The sequence below is a fragment of the Copadichromis virginalis genome, linkage group LG8, assembly GCF_057382275.1.
Source record: "Copadichromis virginalis isolate Kocher_CV1m ecotype Utaka linkage group LG8, C_Virginalis_male_GT1.1, whole genome shotgun sequence".
Lineage (NCBI taxonomy): Eukaryota > Metazoa > Chordata > Actinopteri > Cichliformes > Cichlidae > Copadichromis > Copadichromis virginalis.
The window spans coordinates 538,089-558,966 of record NC_140625.1 but is presented as its reverse complement, the minus strand read 5'-3'; the positions used below and the strand labels follow the sequence as shown (position 1 = coordinate 558,966).

Sequence of the window (20,878 nt, the reverse complement as noted above, 5' to 3'; positions counted from 1 at the left end):
AACTCATGAAAGGATAACCAAGCACACCATTGGGCAGAGAGAGTGTTCGCCCGTGGCGCCAAACAGGCTAGGACCGCCACTGTCCCTGATAGTGGCTCCAGCGTACCACACGGTGATGGAGTTGAGGATGGACTCGATGATTGCAGTGTAGAATTGCATCATCGCCCGTGTTGGCAGGTTGAATTTCTTCAGCTCCCTCAGGAAGTACATCCTCTGCTATGGCATCATGGCCTTGGACTCATTTTTACAACTTTTTAATAGGAAAAAAAGATTAATTTTAATTAAAAAATGTTTTGACATTTGTGAAAATGGAATTTTTCCTGTATTCATTTTTTTTACATTTGTTTTGGTTTTTATTGCCTTTTGAGTCAAAAGTCTCCAGAGGCAGATGCTTGGTTTCCTGGTATTTCAAGACATTAATGCAATGGAAAGGGATTTAAAAAAAAAGAAAGAAAGAAAGGAAACAGTGGAAAGTGAATCTCACATGAAGCGGAGGAGCTCAGAGTTCTCTCACTAGTCTAAATATCTTCAGAAGTGAGTGCAGATAGTAGTGGGAACATTTACTCAAGTACTTAAAATACATAAAGTCTGTGTTTCAGGTAGGTGTTTCCATGTTATACTAGATTCTGCTATTGTCATGGTTGGCTGTGTGGCAGGCGAGCAGAAGCGGTGGACGCAAAAATGCAGGACTCTTGGAGACGGGAATAAACTGAAAACGCAGCTTTATTGCTGGAAGAATGACTGACAAAATAAAACTTACAAAAGGAAAACAAGACTCTAAAGCGAGGTGCTGGAGGACTGGACATTACAAACACACAGCAGGTTGAAGGTACGACGCGACAGGGAGCCCAGGAAAACACAGGGCTTAAATACACAGGGGAGTAATTAGGGAATGGGCGGGAGGGAGGGAGACACAGCTGGGAGAAATCAGGCTAACGAGACAGGGGAGAGGTAAAACTGAACACACTGACATAAGACATGAACTTTCAAAGTAAAACAGGAAATAAGAAACAAATCACAAAACCGCAAACATATCCACAGTCATCCAGGACACACATATATATACACTCTGCACAGTTATGTGTTAAAAATACAGTAGATCAGGTCCATCAGTCAGAAACGGAGCCTGGAGACGTCTGAGACAAAGCTTTTGTAGCTCTTTGTCGACGTTCCTCATAATATTTCTAAAAAAAAGGGAAAAGTGAGAAAACAAACATCGTTAGGCCAACAGTGTGATTTTGTGTGCTGAATCGTGTATATGTATGTGCGTGCGTACCTGCAGGTTGTCGTAGTGTTTCTGGCTGCAGCAGTGGAGTTCCTTGGCGGTCTTCTCATTCAGGCAGAAAACAGAGCAGATGTTACAGAAAAATCCTGATTTAGGGACCACAAACTCCTGACCTGCAGAGAAGCAGAAACAGGAAGATTAGACAAGTATTAACAACACATTTGAATTTAGAGTGTGTGTGTCTGACCGATGGGGCTGTTAGGGTTGAACTGAGGCAGTCTGAAATCTGCTACAACACACGGAGACTGAGAGCGAGATCGCTTTGCCTCAGCTCCGACAAGCTCCCTCCTGCGTTTAGCCACAACTGAAAATGAAAAGAGCGACACGTTAATCATCAACGAATCTGCTACAGGAGCCACTGGGTTTATAACATATTTAAACATTCAATTATAACTCAATAATAATTGAACAAATGATTTCGATTTACTTGAAAAGCTGAAACGTTCATCGGCCACTTTATTAGGTACACCTGTTTGACTGCTCATTAATGCGACTCTCTAATCAGCCAATCACATGGCAGCAACTTAGTGATTTAGGTATGTAGACATGGTCAGATGACCTGCTGAAATTCAAACTGAGCATCAGAATGAAGAAGAAAAATAATTTAAGTCACTTAAACGTGGCATGTTTGCTGAGCTTAGCATTTCAAAAACTGCTGATGTGCTGGGATTTTCCCACAGAAGCATCTCTAGGGTTTACATAAAACCGTCTGAAACAGAAAATATCCAGTGAGTGGCAGTTCCCTGGAGGAAATGCATTTTTGAGTTTAGAGGAGAATGAAATAACTGCTTCACGCTGACCGGAAGGCCAGAGCAAGCCAAACAACCACTTATTACAATGCACAAGAGCATCTCTGAACGCACAGCACATCCAAGACTGAAGCAGATGAGCTACAGCAGCAGAAGACCACACTGGGTTCGACTTCTCTAAGCTAAGAACGCAAAACTGAGGGTACAATTCACACAGGCTCAGCAACGCTGTAAAATAAAAACGCTGCCTGGTCTGTTGAATCTCAGTTTCTGCTGTGACATTAGGATGGTAGGGTCAGAAATCTTGGATCCATCCTGCCTTGTATCAAAATCTCAGGCTGGTGATGGTGTGGGACATAGTCATCGCACCAACGGAGCATTTCTTAAACACCACATATATAAAATATATTACTACCACCAGGCTGAATGTCTGTAGCACAGTGAGGAGCACAAATATGAGATCAGAGCCACAAAATATCACAACTTGTCTTTTTATATTCACTTTACTGTGTTTTGGCTGTCAGAGCGGTGTATTTTGCTGATTTAAAGCAGCTCTTTGTACCTTTAATGTCGGCCATGCTCCATCCATCATTCTCCTCTCCCTCCTGTGTCTCGTCATCAGGACACTTGGGCTCTGGCTGCTGTCCAGCAGGGGCGGCTGCAGCATCGGGCTGGGTCCCTGCTTCCTCCTCGGTCCTCTGGCTCTCCGCCTGGCAGTCACCTTTGGTCACTGCATCAGTCGATTCTGCGGTCTTCTTGGTTTTCATTTTGAGGTTGTCACCAGAGTCTTGCAGACGCTGTTTCAGGCTCTTCAAACTGAATTTGAAAGCAAAGATGCCAGTAGGTTACCACGAAAAGAGGTTTGTTGTCACAAAATGTTCATGTGAAATAAGAAATTCCATTTCAAATTCCTAATCTAGAGTTGCTTATATCTAAATCACATGCTGCTCTTTTTGCATCTTTGGGAACTGTTTACTACAGACGACCTTGAGGAGCGTATGGTATATTTGACTCTGCCACTAAAGCTGAAAAAGAAAGATACTCACGACTCAATACGTCCAGCTTTACTGCTATGAAGAGGAGAGAAAGAAGCACAAGGTCAGACAGACATGAAGACACTTTAAAGAAAATGAAGAAACACAGTGTAAAATAAATTTCCTCTTTTTCTCACTTCTGATCGTGGGACACACTTACCAAGCAGATAAATAGTCCTTGGTGACTTTGCTCTCCATCACCTGTGTTAATCCACCAGGTTCGGCCATCTCAATGCATATCTGAGAGAACAGAACGGATATTTGAGCAACACAGTGGTACTCAATGGGTGTGCTACAGGCACGATTTGTATTGTACAGGGCGATAAAGAATTTGTCCTGGCGAGTTTCTTTACTGCCCTGTACGATAGTACAAGGCAAAGAAAAAAAAATCTTGGAGTTTTAAACTTGCAAATGGGAAATAAGTGCAAACATATTTCTATACTTTTGCAAAGTTTTGATTGAACAATAAAACCACTGAGCAAGAAACACTAAAAGAATAACTTAGCGCTGCCTCAAACTGCAGGGATCTCCCCTGCTCGATGGGCCAGGACAAAAGGCTGAACAGGTCATAAGATTACTACTTGGTTGAGAACTTGGTGCATTTCAGGCAGTCCTTCTTCACCAGTGTTTGCAAAGGCATGTGTAATTCAGATTGCCTGCCGCAGGGACTGTCTGTACATGGAATATTTAAACTTGCTCAACTCGTGTTAAAAAACCACAAAGTCTCCTTCAGACTCATTTAAAATGTTTCTCAATATGAAAAGAACAGCAGACACCATGACAAGCCTTGCAGCCTTCTGTAAAACATAAAACAGTTGCACGTGTTTATGAAATCGTACCCTGTTGGCAAGCGGCAAGAATCTGACAAAAGCAGCGATGGACGCCACCACTTCCATGATCATCATGACAAGGTCCACATTCACCTCGGAGACCTCCACACTCAGCAGCCGGTCCTCCAGAGACTCCGACTCTGGAACATGCTGAAAAACAACCAGCGTTAAGATCAGGGAGACCCGAGCCTGCTGCTTTTACAAGACAGATTTATGTGACTGCTGCCTTACAGTGGTGCTCCATTTCATCATGCTTCTATACATGCTCTCCTGTGAAAAGAGCAGAAGATGAAAGGGGATTACATCAATCGCTGATCCTCTGTTTGTACAATAAATATTGAATAACTCTCCTCCTGGTTAGAGTGTTTTTAATCTTCTATTGAGCACATTTAATAAGATAAATATTGGACTCCACTGTAAGTGAGAAGTGACTCGATCCTGGTTTGCATCTTTGTGGCAAAGGATTCATACTTCAGGACAGTAACGACACAACATATAACAAGGTTTTGCAGGAACTATTTGATGCTATTTGAGTCTCAGTGTCAGGTCTGACGGTGCCCCGACCGGCGCCCTGTGTGTATGTGTGTGTTTGTTCTCCTCTCTCTCGCTCTGTTTCTTCCTCTCCTGCTCCGCTGCGATTGGTACGCGGTCGCGTAGCAATGGGAGATCTCCGACCCGGAAGTGCTGCCGCTCTGAGCTGCTGTCCCACCTGCGACTGATTCCTCGCCAGCTGCTGCCAATCATCCACCGTCGTTGGCAGAGCTATTTAATGGTGTGGCTGAGTGACAGACAGCGCTGGAGTATTGCACCAAGCCTGGTAGTGACTCGAGCTCAGCAAGGGTAAAGCAAGTGTTTGATAGCGGAGGGAGGCTAATCGTGGCTGTTTTGCCTTTTGCCAGGAAGCGAACGAGGCGGAGAGACGGAAGGAGAGACGTCACTGATGCACGGGAGTTGTGTGGACACACGAGGAGAGACGGGGAGAGGAGCACTGAAGGGACTTGCACTATGGATAACTGTGGATTGGCTTCACTGTAAATAAAGACACTGTTCAACTTTAACGAGAGGTCCGCGTCTGGGTTCACTAACTCACCATCCTTAACACTCAGTGACTTTCCGCAACAGTTGTCAGACCTCAATTCCTCTTAACATGTAGCTGTGGAGAGAGCTCTCAGAAAGCTCCTGAATAGCTAGCCCACAAGGAAACTTGAGAGGGGAAACGCTGACGCTAGAAGGTTAGCAGCGACTGAAGTTTCAAAATAAGTAAGGGCATTACTTAATAGTCAGTAAAACACTCTGGAACCTATGTCTGGGTCTTTAAAGTTTACACGGGGCTGACTTCACAAGGAGCTCTGTGGAAATTTAAAGTGGTGGCGGAATGACGTGGGTTGTCGCCTACGAACAGAAAAGTGGATAAAGTTCATGCAGCTTTTGTGCTGCTGTTGCAAAAAGGAAGGAACAAATACAGACGAAGTAACAATAAATAGTTGATTTGAAATTCATGCATATTTTTAGTTTTTCCATTTCTTATTCAGATATTTATCAATGAGTGACTTATATGTATGTATATATTGTATATATTGTGCTATTCCTTACTTCTTGTATCTGTCTGTGTTACTGTTTGTACTGTAACCAATATATTTCCCCCAGGGATCAATAAAGTACTCTGAGTATTCTCATTCTAGTAATATTAGCCCAGAGAAGGATGATGCTGTGCTCACTCCTTAGAGGAGAAATCTGTTTTGATTGGGATCTGAATAGTTTGAGTGAAACAGGAGCATGCCCCCGATTTAACAGCCCCCGATTGCTCCATTTTCATACCTCACTTGTACCAGGAAGCATGTCTTGTAAAACAATGTGGATTCTGAGCGTCCACTCTCCAACAGTAACTGGATTTTTGAGGTAATCCCTGGCGAAATCGCAGCACGCATCCCAGCTGTTAAAAAACACAAAGGCCTGGAGGGGAAAAATGATGCAGAGGAAACATTCAATATCAATCATTAAATTGAATTCAATTTGCAAATGCAAATTTCTCTGTATCAGCCTGCTGGGTCTACTCCTCACCCTCCTCTGCAGTGATAAAACGATTATTTTGTAGTACAGAGTCTGAACAGTCTGATCAGGGACGTAACGCCACACCAGCTTGGTGACATCCTCCTGTCTGTAGTTTCCTTCTGGCAAACCGGTCAACATGATGGTGGAGAACGTAGAACCTTGAGATTGGGCTTTCTGCAAGACACAAGGTTCAAGAACCAAAGTTTATTCGAAGAGAAACTTTGCGGTACTTTTTAAAAAATATATTATTATTACTGAGCACATAGAGAAGACAAAATGAAACCAACTTTAGCAGAAAAAAAGAAATGTGGTTTTTGAGGTGAGTATTTGGAAAAATGGACACCTCTTGGTATTTACTCAAGGATTCCTGTTTAACACATGAAACCTGGGTTTATAAGATGCACTCACCTCAATGTCATCAGGTTCACTGACAGTTAAATACTCTAGAAGTGTAAAACAGACACAGTTAGTAACAGTCAACACTTTATATCTGGAGGTTAATTTTAGTTTCCAGCTGTTTCTCTCACCTGGGATTGTGAACCAAGGAGAGACAGTGGGGAACACAAAGGGACTAGTTGTCATTGTGATCCAATATGGTGAAGTGCTGCGTTGTGGGATGGTAATATCTTCTGTTGGGACAGTTGCACCATCAACAGCAACCTCGCTGTCTGGCAAAGCTTTGTCTGGCAATCTTGGTGCTGCACAAGCAAAAATAAGTTTTGTTAAAAGTTTTGTGGGGGAAAGAAAAGGAAAAACGAGTGGTGCAAAACAGGTTTTTAATGTTTACAATGATCCAGTAATATCAATGTTTTGACTTTTATTTGAACTTTAAGCACCTTTACAGATACCCAAGGTATCATAGACATCAGAAAAACAACGATTAGTGGGTTAGATCAAATGCCAGACTGAAAAAGTGCAGTTTAAGTAATGGCTCTGGCTCATGTGTCTGGGGCAGAGACAAGCAGAAGGAAATTGACCACTGATGGAGCAAAGATTTCTGGAGGGGCCAGAAAAGAGGTCAGAGAGATAATAAGGCAAATGAGCATCAAAGGATTTGTGGGAACCAGAATCACAGTGTTAGTGGATAAAAGTTGAGGGAATGTGTCACAATGATTGATTGTGAACAACAATAAATCAGCAGTTTTGTCTGCACTTTATCCACAGCCCAGGGGAGACCTGAAAAATCTATTCATGAGTGTTTCACAAACAGAAAGCGAAAGAAAGGTCTGACCTTCCATTAACTTAACCCATCTTTTTGTTTCCGTTTAATTCATATTTGTTTAAAATCCCATTTAAAAAACACTTACGCAGTGAGGTACATCCACACTGTGGTATTTTCAGCCTTGACAATTTGTGGCCGGTGGGCCGTTTTAGAAGGCTGTACCAAACGCCAAGGCGATCAGCATCACGAAGAGACTGAAATTCGATAAACACCTGAAACACAAGAAAGAAAATGTATTCTGAACATTTTACCTTCACATTGTAAATGTTAGAAAACAAGTGCTAAGCACACGTGGAAAGAGTGAACTAAGTACAGCTTTATTGTGGAGTTCACTGGATTCAAGAGTCAGAAATCCTGGCTCAATGATGCACTGGAGCCATGCTCAACATGACCCCTGCACTAATGCTGTAATGTGATAAATACTAGTGCGCATGAGCATATGAAGAATTGCTCAGCGAGCAGCTTATCGGCAGTCTCTCTTTACTATCGCTATAGTTTTGCAGTTGTGCTTTCCTCAAGATAAGTAGCATCCAAATCTAGACACATTATCTCTTTTGAAGGATGGATTTATGAAGGTTGGTGCACGTCCTTTAGTTTGGTGTGCAAGCGGTTAATCTGTCAATTTTTCTGTATGGTTAAGATTACACTTACACAAGCACATATCTCACACAGCCTTTCACAGACTTCTAACACATGCACTTGTTGGCATTTATGAGTGTGTTTATACCTTGTTGAGAAGAGGCAGGTAGTTTCTTACACAATCCATTTTTTTCAAAGCTTCTCTGAGATGCCGGGACTCGCCTGGCGAGATGTTCCTGATGTAGATTAATCGTGCTCCATTGTCAGTCACTTGCTGCTTCGAGAAAACCGGGTTAACGTGAAAAAACAACAACCCCACAAACAGTATGACATTCCAAACATTCTTATACTACAGCTCCAAGATCAAGGCCATAAGTTTGCACTTATATTCACACAGCAGGTATGCACCCTGGCAGCTATCTTCATTTTCCAAACAATTTATAATTGCAGCTCTCGCTGTTTTTGATAACACTGGTTGAAAAAGTATTTAAACTAATGTACACACAGTGCCGTGGAAAACGCATTTGGCTCGTTCCCAATTTCCTAATTTTTTGCACAAGTTTCAAATCGTTAAACAAATGTTTAAAAAAAATACAAAATGCATTTTTAAATGAGGATTTAATTTATTCCAGGAAAAGAGTTCTCCAAACCTTTCCTAGCCCTGTGTGAATATCTGAAAAAACGGGTATGTCCCCATTTTTCAAGGTGTTTTGACTTGGATGTGAGTGCTTCCAGTTATGACTTTATACTCTGACCAATAAATCTAAAGGTATTCGAGTGCAGTCTTTGTTTCTGAGATATGTGCGTTACTTACATAGCATAGCCGTTTCATCAGAGACTTATAAAACTCAAGCTGAAAGAAAAAAAACAGTTCAAAATCATTACATCACTTCGGATTCGGTTCGATTTATTTCAGCTTAAAGGTATTTTTTTCTACAAAAAGAAATATTTTTTACATTTATAATCACACTTTAAATAAACAAGCAGAAACAAATATTTTCAAATAATTGTAATAACATCTGTCACAACAGTAGATTGCATTATCTACACACAGTGCTTACCGGCGTCATTAAAATGTTGCCCTTCTCAACCTGCAGTCGAAGTTTAGAACCACTGAGAATAAAATCGTGATTTTCTGATGCTAGCACGATGTTTTTAGCTGCCACTGCTGTCGGCATGAGGGCAAAAGCCTGAAGGAAAAACAAACAACCAAACACTGATTTTTACTGAATAACCATGAAGACAGGCACTCACAAAATATGTATTAACTAACTAAATGTTAGTTAGGTCGTCTTAGAAAAGAGATTTAGAGCGCCATTAAAATGAAGGTCATAACCCAGCCCAATGCAAACTGGTGCTTACCATGCGTGCCTGTGGTATAACGTAGATCGTGTCGTCGTAATACTCAAATCGGTGTCGAGTGAGCAGACCGGCGATGTCCTCCTCTGCGTAACAGCCATCGTGATACTCTGGCAGGTTGCTTATTAACAGCACCTTGTAATCAAGCGAAACAAGCTGTGCAAACGAAAAGAATTTCAGGATCAGTTCACAATTGCAATGGAAGAAATTCCAGACAGAAATCTGAAAAATGCAAACATTAACTTATAAACCTCACTTTGAGCACTGTCTACAACTATGAACACAATCAGGTACCTATTACAAAATGTTTCTGATGCTAATTTTCCTTTACTTCTTTTTTTCTTTCTTTGTTTCACGTAGTGCAGCTCTACCTTGACTCACTGACAAAAAAGGCAGTAAGAGTCAGCTATGAAAGTACTTTTCATTTAAGGTGGATCCATAAACAGTGATAACTGATTCCCAAAAGGCAATGTGTAAACAGCACTATTGCACATGTCAAACTTGGGAAGGAAAAACCTTTTTAAGCACTCAAAACCACCATGTCCTGGATGACTGTGCATATAATTTGAACATGTTAAACTAGCTTTTCAATAAAGGAGTTTTAGTATGTGTTAGTACATGAGATAATTGTTTTATTACAATACTAAATTGGTAACCAAGAATGGTGCAATTCTATTGGTGTCTATACTGACTACAAAATCTCTGGTATTGCGACATCCCTAGTGAATTTTTAACATTTTTCTACATTTACACCTACTTGAGCGTCACCTGACAATGAGATATAACTACAAACTTGTAAAACAAACTGAACTATTTCAGATCAAAACTTAACCACTTTGATAAAGCATGTTTTTCTTACAGGTATAATTGAAGTGTTTTTTTAATGTTACCTTTGAATTGGGAAGTTTGACTGTCTTGAGACAACCTGTGAAGTGCAGAGCAAAAGAAAAACCAAAAAATAATTATGAAATAGAAAATATCTTCACATTGAGAAATCTTTCATACAGATCTTTGGGGATTTCTTACGGATTCTTTCTGGACGCAGTTGCTCTTGTATCCGCTCCCAAAATGTTGGGTGGGTAACAGCGACCGGCTGATCCTTTGAGATCTTCTCTGCAGTCACAGAGTCTTGGAATAAAGGAAATGTAGTTAAGTTCAATAGTGGTAGTTTAGATAGGATGCAAATTACCCAGCTGATCTAAATACAAATCTGCGTGGTTGAGGCCGTTTCTGCTTTGGAAGCCAAGACTTTTGGCTCACCGTCAACTGCAGCACCTTTAATTGGTTCAACAGCCTCCGTAGCCTTGGCTGTATTTTTAGGTGCCACTGCAGCTTCCTTACAAACACACACACAACGAACATACATTAGTTTGTATTACTACCAAAACTGTTAAGTTACTACATTCACACTAAGAATCATACATGAGCACTTGTCATGAGCTTACAAGTATTTACAGACAAGTTGGAGTCTTCCATGCAAACCACAAGCAACTGTGGCAACTTGCAAGCAACCAGTGCGATTCCAAGGATGTTTTCAGTGCAATGTGTATATATAGATTTAAAAAATGCATAATGCAACACAGCAAAATAAAAGTACAGTGTGTATGCTTTCATAGCATTAGACTTGAGCGGAAGCTTCCTGACATGGGGATGACTATATAAAAGCTCAGTATAATCCAAAGTAACTATGAATTTGAGGGGTGCGAGACTGTAGAAGAAATGTAAGGATAACCAACTGACTTTAAACCGCATAATGAATGCAGGACTACAACCGTGAACGGACAGTATATTTATAGAGAATTGTAGCTACGGTGCATAAATATCTATCTTAGATTGCAGAAGCAAACCAGGAGACAAACAGGAGAGGAACTTTCTCTCGATTCACAAGTAGGTCAATGAACTCATCCATCTATAACAGTGACAGGGGCGGATCTAGAAGGGTGGTATGGGGTGGCAAGTGCCACCCTAAAATGATCCCTTGCCACCCCAAGTGCCACCCCAGTTTTGCATATGACAGTGTTGTTTATTAAAATAAGACAGCATTAACAGTTTGAACGTAGTTACAGTCAACAGTGAATATAAATGCTAAAACTGAAAATATTGCATAGTGTTCCCCCCTCCACCATTAACAAATGGTTCAGCCCATAGCAGGACCGGCTTTTTTCTTGTTTTCAGTAGCAAGCGATGCTTATGATTGTGCCAGAGCACATTCTGAACAACACCATGGGAATTTCGCTTTTTACACAGGTGGGTGGATGTTACACTCTGGAAATGGAAGGAAGGTGAGTGTTATTAACCCTCTGTGGTCCACGGACACGCTGCACCTCCAAATCACATGACTGATGTAAGCTGACACAGCAACAAGCTGCAGCCACGCTGAGTTTCTATTTCAGCCCACATTGAAAATTCGGACTTCAAAGTTTTTAAATTTTAATTACAGGCCAGTAAATCCAGAGTTATGATAATATATATAAGCCACGCTTTGTTCTAAATACTGTCGTCACGTTTTTGTGTGTGTGTGTTTTAAGCGTTTTGTAAGGACAGCACGAAAACAGTAAAGAAAGAAAAAAAGCCACCACCTTCCTAAATGTACCATGTCGACCAATTAAAAAAACAGTCAACGCGTGGGATTTGATTGTTTAGGAAGAGGGAAACGTTTTAGGAGTGACGGTAACGGCAGCGAGACAGAGCAAGCAAGTGAGAGAGAGAGTTTTTAGATGTGGGAGATTTGTGACGTTTAGTGTGGAGTGTTTACTTAGTGTGTTGTCTTGTGTAGTTCTGTTGTGTAGTCGTTTTGTTTTGTGTGTCAGTGAGGGCACTAATGAATGTCACAAAGGCACATTTGCAATGTAAACACTGTCACTAAGTAGAAAACCAGCGGAGTGATACAGCTGCTGTTATCAGGCCTGCAGGTTTGTCCCTGTGCTGTTCTGTCTTTTGGTGGACAAACTTTTTTTTTACTGGCACACATAGTTTGTGGGGCATCTTAGTGCGACACCTAATTGTTCTCTCATTTTAGTTGTAGTAATATTTTTAAATTCTTATACAAAATGAAAAAAAAACAAAAAACGGCAGGTGTATCGGCTGCATTTTTAGATAAATAGTTGTATATGTTTACAAAATGTACAATTTATATTTGCATTTCAAGTTATAAAAATATACTGTGGTGTTTTTTTTTTACAGTAAAAACATACTACTAGGATTTTACGTTCTTTGTGTGGTTTCAGATCAGTAATACTAATGCAGTATGTCAGTGAAAAAAACAACTAAATTCAGTTGAGCTGAAAAGAATGACACCAAACAAGGCAAGGGGAACAAAATAAAATGAAACAATCTGAGGGTGAAATACAAACGTAAACTCAAAAGGAGTCAAAAATGGCCGATTGTATTTCAGACCTCAGTGGGTTCATCCAACAAATCATGAAAAATTAGGTTTAAATTGTTGTTCATGACAGTGCAGATTTCTGACATTTTGTGTCATTTAAGCTGTAACAATGTGACTGTTTTCTAACAGTGTGTCTGGATTTTATACTTGTTGGGCTACATATTTATTTATTATACAGGCTATACAGAAACTCACATGTTTTATGTAACTAAAGTGTGTAATTATGTGGGCTACAGACAATAATTAAGTTCTAGACTATATTTATATGAAAAACGTGTATACTTACTGCATTTGAATTATTCTAACCATATGTAACCACCTGCATATGTGTTTGAAAAATAAGAAGGCTTCGATTTTGCCACCCTATTTGATTTCTTTGCCACCCTAAGAAAATTTCTCTAGATCCGCCCCTGAACAGTGAACAAATTTCAGTGTACATACCTGTAATTTTGACCTAAACAAAACAACTGACTTAGTTTTTCAAAATGTTTTCTCCATAGCAGAAATCACATCACTGTGACAGAGACTACTTACAGTCCCTTGTAGCCTCACCATGGTCGGAGGGGAAGATTTGCCAGCCTGTGGAAACACAGGGAAGAAAATTATGAACAAACCAAATGCAGATTTCATCATGACAACTTGACTCAAACTATCTGCTTGTATAAATCTGTGTTGAAAGATTTAATCTTGGTTGTGTGGCATCAACAATCACGTCATCTGTCACTGATCACATTATAAATTGTCCAAAACTGTGCATTCATGAAAAAAGGCATAATATGAAGTCACCTCTGTCTTCTCTGTGCTAGGCGTCCCTTTAGTTGTTTCTGGAGATGCAGAACGTGAGGACGATGATGATGATGTTGATGGGGACGACTTCATCTTGACTAGCTCAGCCAGCAGGGCAGGAGCCAAAGTTTTGACGACAGTCTCCAGGTCAGACTGGTTTGATAAGGACTGGAGAGCTAAAAGACCACAGGTGCAAAAGAGATTCACACTTTGGTGGGTGCCAAGTCTCGAAAATCATCTACCGTTTCTGAAAGTTTTATAATAGTAGAAAAAACTATGCTGACATTTCTGGTGGCACTGGTCTTTATTTATCCTTTACATTAGTAAAGTTAAGGTTGTGAGGGGGGAGGAGAACTTTGATCTTAGAAAAACTAATGAGTACATACAAAAAAATAAAACATGAAGCAATTTTCAAACCTGATGTTTCCAGCAGTTTCTTTGCCAAGATCTTTGAGCTGCTTGACTTCTTTCGCCTCGGAGATGACCTCTCAGTCGACGATCGCCTCTCCCAGCTTTTCCTCGGTGATGAACGTTTCTCATCTCTTCTTCTCAGTGAGGATCGTCTCTCGCGGCACCTTGAGCGTGATCGATATCGTGAAGAGGAAGGACGGTCATACCACGAGGAGTCAGAATGAGACCGGGACCTGAAAAAAGTATGGATCAAAGAACTTAATAACTCAGAAACATCTCAAAGCACACACCCAGCATGGATACAAAAGGTAAATGCTGTCCACCAATTAAGTTTTTTCAAGTTGATATTTTTATATATATGTTATATTTCACCCTTTAACAATCCACTGGAGAGCTAAATCTTCTTGATTGATCCTAGTTCTCAAAATGTTTGTTGGACAGACCTGCGATTGCGTCTGGACCTGTACAGAGATCGTGATTGGCTTCTGTGTCTCTCCCTTCGGCGGCTGCGTGATTGAGAACAGGAATGACTGTTCCTCCTATTCTGCAAGTCACGGTGGCGACGTGGGCTGCCGGAGCGGGAATGGCTGCTTCGCCTGTCCCTGCTACGCTCCGAGTCACGATGAGTGCGGGGTCTGCGAGAGCGGGAAAGCCTTCTTCGCCTGTCGCTGCTTTGCTCCGAGTCACGATGACTGCGGGGGCTGCAGGAACGGGAACGACTCTCATGTCTGGTTTTCTTCTGGGAAGTCTCAGCAGACGTTGCGGGAGAGGGCTTGGCACCTGACGCACTAACAAGTGCATTAAAAAGAAAAGCACAGTTAAATGAAAGAAAATGAAAGGCTCCAATGCTGGCATGTTTTTTTATTCGCCAAATGACTTCAAATGAAGATATTTACCCTCGCGGTGATGCTATTTCACCGTTCCACTCTGGGTATCTGTGGAAAAACACAGGTACATTTTTGTCAGATGTTGCCAGGTAGAATGTCCTTAAAAATATATTATTGTTCATTAATTCAAAAACTTAGAAATGTATTCAGCCTTTTAACAATAAATCATTAAGGTGCTTTACAGGAACGCAACAAATATGACAAAGAAAAATGAAAAAATACAAATGAACAGTTCTTAGGAAGCTATCCTAGCATTACAACCCCGACATCATTTCGGCACAACCATGGTTGCGCTGCCCCAAAGATATCGGTTCATAATCACGAAGTACAGAGAAGAAAGACTGACTGCTTTCGCAGAAGTTTGCAGTTCTCGATGTGAAGGCTGGTATTCTGGTGGGAGACCCAATCCTAGTGGTCACAACAAAAAACAAACATTTAGACCAGATTCATTATTATCAGGAGCAATGTTTGTCATTGACATCACTTGCTGATAAAAAGGTCACTAAACTTTGCAGTGGCCTTAAAAAAAATCTTAAAATATTAACAGTTAGTCCTTCACTGAACGGAGAAGCATTATAACATTAGCCAGGAGCCTGGATTGCACTTAGAAACCTTCATGGGCCAAAAACAAAACAGGAACAAATAAGCATGACACATTATACCTCTCCTGGGATACAATTTTAAAGATGAAATTATTTAGTATATATGGAAAACACAAGTCAAACATCTGACTACAAACAACCAAAACAAAAGGGTCATCTTAGGCTCTGGATTCTGGACTCTCAGGCTTAGGGGTGGGTTTTTATAATCGATTCATCGATTAAAATCGATTCTGGCTTGGATAACGTAAAATCGATTCATTAAAATCCTGAATCGATTTTTTAATATAAATTTATTTTGCCCAAAATGCCAGAATCTCAGGTGACATCTCACAAAATTTCAAGAACCACCAAACAGTTAAGACAGTAAATGAGAGCAGGAACACGGCTTCTGCACATAGACTTAAACACACAGCGCGACCCGCGGATCAGAATCAGTGAGATGTCGCCTTTCTCACGGTCGGGGCTGAAAGCCGACAGCTCGCTGATTCTGATCTGTCGGCGGGTCCGCGCTGTGTGTTCACGCCCTTTATGAGCCGATTCTAAAGCTGTTAGTTTGATCTCTCTCCAAACAATATTGACCGAACCAGCAGCAAAAGAAGATCCAAACGCTTCACATAAACATCATCATGAATTCACTCTGACTTTTACTGTTTTGCTTCCACCGCGATGCACAGCTCTCTCTCCCTCTCTCTGTACTTCAAGAACAGTTTCCCTTTCTTCATTATTCGCTTGCTTGTTACGCACAAGTCTACCGCTGTTTACAGGCTGTCGGCCGCTGTTTTTTTCCCTTTTACATTCTTCCGAAAAGAAAACCTCATTTCTGCTGTTCAATACTGAACAAATTTAAACTTTTTAAAATTATTCAAAATGTAAAACGCTTAACCGTGTCTCTAATAAAACCGCTGTAACGTCAGAGGTGATGTTCATATGTTGATTAATGGTTTTCTTTCATTTTTGATGTACTGCAGAATATTTTTATAAAATCCCAGGCCAGGAAAATCACCTTCATGTTTTTCTGTGTTTTATCTTCAGCTACTTTGACACAAAAGCATCTGCTGTGACGCTTACACCTGTGATAAAGTCTTGCGTGTGTCAGCTTCCTTTTGATTGATACAAAAATATGTAAATGTACTGATCTGAATTATAATATTTCTGACTGTCAAAATTTCCCAGATTTAAATCGAATCGAATTAAATCGAATCGTGGATCGAATCGATTCGGGACCTTGTGAATCGGAATTGAATCGATTCTAGAAATCAGTGACGATACCCAGCCCTACTCAGGCTCTTCTTATGGCATCAAAATTTCCCAAGGTTCCAAGAAGGTCGTCTCAGGAGAGGCCAAGTTTGGATTAGGACAAAATGCACCACCTATGTTGATCACAGTTAGAGTAGCGACAGGAAGATGATGTTGAAATAGGCCAGAAGAGGAAGGCGCTGTTTCTTTGACGAGGAGCCCAAATGTGAAATTTGGTGCAGCAAAGGAAGGCACATCCATAAAGAGAGATTCAACAATCAGTCAAATTAAAGCTGGTGCTTGTGTAGCTCATGACTGGGCGCTGCGCCCAGGGTGCTTATGTTTGTGGTAGTAAAAGTCTTGTGACACCGAAACACTAACTTAAAGTATGAGCAAAGAAAATTAGTATAACACAAAAACAAGGTGCCTACTGATATAAAATAAAGGACCAAACACACTATTGTTCACTCTAGTGACAAAAGACAAAAAGGGGAACTTTTACATTCAGCAACAGTTCCAGGAAAAGCAAAGCTGAATGAGCACTGTGGAACAGTAGCCCAAGGACAGAGACAAATGAAAAAACAGCCCTCTTCCAACATTTTCTGATGCACAGGTTCTTCATGCTTGCAGATTCTTCCTCATCACGTCATCTGAGGCCTTGGCTCCATTGTTAGCAAATGCCTTGAATGTCTTCGCATGGGTTTACATCAAGTCAAAAGACATTAAATCTATCAATTGCAAGTACAGACCACTGAAGTTTCTGAAGGTCTCTTTGAAGTAGTTTTTTAAATTACAACATCTGGTAGACATATAGTTAAGTTTAGTCTGGACTGTAATCCTTCAAAAGTTCTGTTACAGAATACTGAATTGCAGAAATATGGGAAAATGTGTCCAAATGTTTGCAGTCCAAGTTGGTAGTCTTCCTACAGTCATCATTATGCAGTAATAGTGAATAAAACAAACCAAATAAACTTTAAAGTAGCATCCATGAAGCTTTTTCAAAACCAAAATCCTATAATGGCATTCAAAGTCAAATAATTAAAAACAATCCCAAAACAAAACAAAAAACATTGCGTTTCAAATAAATAAAAACTGACTGAAAGCAAAAACATCGAACAATCTTCGACTTACCTTCATCTGATTACATTCCTTGTTACATAGAGAGCAGGTATGCGGAAAGACCCTAGGTGAAGTGGCAGTGTAGTCTTGCATCTGGGCCAGCACTGGGATATCCTCTGTCACTTGTAAGGTAAAAGGCAGGTTGTCAGGAGTGATCTGATCTTCAGAGTATGAGATTGGATGTTCCAGGTCCTCTTTTTCAAGTCCAAATTGCATAAGGATGTTCACAGCTGTTTCTGAAGTAGACTCTGCAGAGCCCACAGGTTTGGACTTCTTTATGTCCTCTTCCATTGAAGTCTTACTCCCTTCTGGCCTGCAGCTCATTGGCATAGTTAGCAGTGATGGGATTGTTCCTCCAGATTTTGCAGGAGACGCAGATGAAACTCCAGAAGAGCTAAAGCTGGACCCAGGCCCAAGATGAGGAGGTGTCTTATGAGAGTCTCTCTCTGCCTGCATACTCGACTGTCCATAGCGCCCCTGGGCTGAACTTTGTTTCCCAGAGGCATAGGGGTTATATAAGGGATGGGACATGGTGTTAGCAACCTTCAGAAGGTTTAGTAGACTGATGGCTGCAGCTGTCAGGAAAGGGGGGTGTTGTAGATATAAATGGGGCGCGTGTATTGGTTCGGCCACCAATAGCAATGGCGTTATTTATCTGTGTCAACGCAAGGCGGGCTTTCAGCTGAGCCAGCCGCAAGCATGCAGCTTGCTGTCCGATCAGTAAAGAGCTCCCTGGGAGCCTACCATGTAGGGGGCTCTGTTTGTACCCTGGTGCAGGAGAAGGGGTGTAACGCTTCGATGGCAATGGAAAGCTGGAAAGTTAAAAATAAAGAAAACAAAGAAAACAGGTTAATGAGTTGTACTGGGCCTCAGAATCTTGGAAAGATGAAATCCACACAGATGGACCTGGACTGGTGCAAACTGCCATAAGTCATGAACACATCCTCCTACCCCCTAAACATGATCGCAACAAGCAGGATTCACTGCACTGTTAATGTTAGCTATGTTATATTGCTGCCTCTGTTCGGTGGTGTCGAGCCAAACGGACTTTAACGTGTGTTTGAACGAGCTGACGGTTCACTCGTTAAGCTGAAAGAAAGATGCTTTAATCACAGCAGTCACACATGTGTCCACTGTACCATCTGGGAACTCTTCTTGTGTAGCACTCGTAATAACACAAACACTAAATCCTCCTTCTCTGGTGCTGTTGTGTAGCAGTGTGTACACCTGAGACTGTCACCTGTCTGTCTGTCCTGCACTCTCTCTCTGTTTCTTTCTCTCTGATTGTGGAATAAAAGTATGAACGTGTGTTTATAAGTTACACTTGTGTCTGAATCCTGCAGCTTATCACACATTTCATTTCCATGTGTGACAACTGCAAGTGTCCAGAGTGAGGACAGACTGAGGGACCCACTGCTGCACATCATCTGTGAGGCTTTGCAGCCCTGATGATCCACCAGGACAAACTCAGCAGTGTGTGAGGAAGAGGAGGAGGAAGAGCCAGCAGCAGCTGACAGATGGAGAGAATAGACAGACTGTTCCCTGTTTGTGAAGGACTGCTAGGAAAGTTTAACATAACTGTCTGTGCTGAATCAGTCTTATTAGGTAATGTTCAAATAATGTTATCATCCCAGTGTTTTCAGTGTGAGAGAAAGTACTCAGGGCCTTCAAGTTACAAACTATGAAAGGCAGCAACAAGTTCAATGTTCAGAAACCTAAAGTATGTATCAGCAGCAGAATGGAGCTAAAATAAATGTTTGTTTCAGTTCTATGAAGCTTTGAGTATTTTGGATCAGTAGCACTGCTGTGTTTGTTGCATCATATTGCTGTAATTGTTTATATGCTTTATATATTCTGAGCTAAGTTGATCTATAGTGTTACATCATATTCTATAAGGATGTTATGTGTTTGTAGACTTTCTGCCCAGTTTGACCCATTTAGCAGAAGTCAGCCTGTTTAAGGCTCTGATATCTATTCTGTATGACTTAAAGCAGTTATGACATGGTCTGATTTTCTCACCCAATAAAGGAATATTTCATGTATCAGTCTACTCTTCATTCTATCAGACACAGTTACCACAGCTCGCACATTTTCTTTTTACACATATATGTAAGCATTGAGCCAAATTTAGTAATGCCAGCATATTAAACGAACAATATTTGTCTTTTCTATATGATACATCTATATACACACTGTCAAACATACTTGTCTTTGAGTGAAGATTTAAGGAGATAGGAAATATAAATAATTGTAACTTGAATCTTATGGCGTTATTTTTGTGCCACTATTCTGAGCGCAAGTAAAAAGAATTTGAGCATAGTGGCACTAAAATAACGCCATAGAATCTTTACTGAAGCTCAGTATTTGACACAGAGTTCGAACTCACTGCTGTGATAACTAATAATGATTAAGATAATAACTATCATATTGGCCATATTATATTTACATTACCAAAGTAAGATGACTTTAGTCTCATGAACAACATGAGCTAATTGTTATTTACTAGCTAATCTTAAAATGACTGTTCAGTACAAAAATGAAGCCCAACAATCATGTTTTACAGTCGTGTGGTCTCAGCCTCAGATACTTATCACATCACACAAAGCTCATGTAGAAACAAATGAACAAAATATGTTCTACTCCGTTTCTGTCAAACAAAGCTGTATGAAACGTTTCCCGCTTTTAGTATAACGGTTGATAGGCAACCTGGGCAGCGCGAGGGAGGCTAGACCGTCCCATTTCACAAGCCTACAAGCCTGTTTTTGTTTTCTTTACAACAACTCGGTGTACATACCGTGCTTTATATGTGTGTAATCCCTTTGTTCTGGTGTGCTCAAATGTATACTCGCAAAAAACTTCTTGCAATCTACAACTTTGCTAACGGAAAGTAAACGCTAAACGGTAGCCAGGTGACCCAGCGCAACGATTTCCGTTTCAATGGGCTGCCTTCAAAATAAAAGCACGAACGGAAACGGCAAATTTCAAGATACTGTAGTAATTCCACTAAAGCATATTATTAATGTTTTGCTTTTATTCCACTTGTTTTGTAGTGTATTGCATTTATAAAATGAGGTTGCTGTTGTAAAATGTGTGACTTTGGGATATCCTTTAAGTGTGTGAGCTCTCATAAAAAGAAAAAAGAAATTTGTGGGATTAAAATATAATTACATTTTATCAAGAATCAAGAATCGCACTAACTGTGACATAAAAAATGTGGCATTTTACCCAGCTAACTATTTTAATTGGAATTATGTTTTGTAAAATATATTTTTTGTTTTTATTTTTTGTTTTTGAAGGCTCTGATAGGATAAATTTCTTAGACAACCAAGAAATTGAGGCACT

The 20,878-nt window shown here is 40.6% G+C and overlaps 1 protein-coding gene and 1 long non-coding RNA gene across 4 annotated transcripts; one reads left to right on the top strand and one right to left on the bottom strand.

Moving 5' to 3' along the window:
* Positions 1-705: 705 nt before the first annotated feature.
* Positions 706-20,468, bottom strand: LOC146702459 (uncharacterized). 3 transcript variants are annotated; one of them, XM_085465334.1, is made up of 28 exons: positions 20,331-20,468; positions 17,549-18,348; positions 14,926-14,987; positions 14,589-14,627; positions 14,136-14,480; positions 13,699-13,925; positions 13,282-13,457; positions 13,030-13,074; positions 10,371-10,446; positions 10,137-10,238; positions 10,001-10,035; positions 9,114-9,266; positions 8,813-8,941; positions 8,566-8,604; positions 7,900-8,025; positions 7,258-7,384; positions 6,478-6,648; positions 6,359-6,393; positions 5,960-6,124; positions 5,717-5,851; positions 4,130-4,168; positions 3,908-4,048; positions 3,229-3,308; positions 3,081-3,104; positions 2,597-2,850; positions 1,473-1,589; positions 1,277-1,398; positions 706-1,184 (listed from the first exon to the last, which is right to left on the bottom strand). In XM_085465334.1, exons 2-28 carry the CDS (start codon positions 18,065-18,067, stop codon positions 1,110-1,112), a joined length of 3,558 nt encoding a protein of 1,185 aa, XP_085321460.1. In that variant the 5' UTR covers positions 18,068-18,348; positions 20,331-20,468; the 3' UTR covers positions 706-1,109. The 3 variants fall into 3 exon arrangements, with proteins under 3 accessions (XP_085321460.1, XP_085321461.1, XP_085321462.1); XM_085465335.1 differs by having other exon boundaries at positions 3,081-3,101; XM_085465336.1 differs by lacking the exons at positions 706-1,184; positions 1,277-1,398; positions 1,473-1,589 and having other exon boundaries at positions 2,808-2,843.
* Positions 12,401-13,918, top strand: LOC146702460 (uncharacterized). The gene is made up of 2 exons (XR_014921830.1): positions 12,401-13,494; positions 13,835-13,918. It is a non-coding gene; the product is annotated as an uncharacterized LOC146702460 (long non-coding RNA).
* Positions 20,469-20,878: the final 410 nt, after the last annotated feature.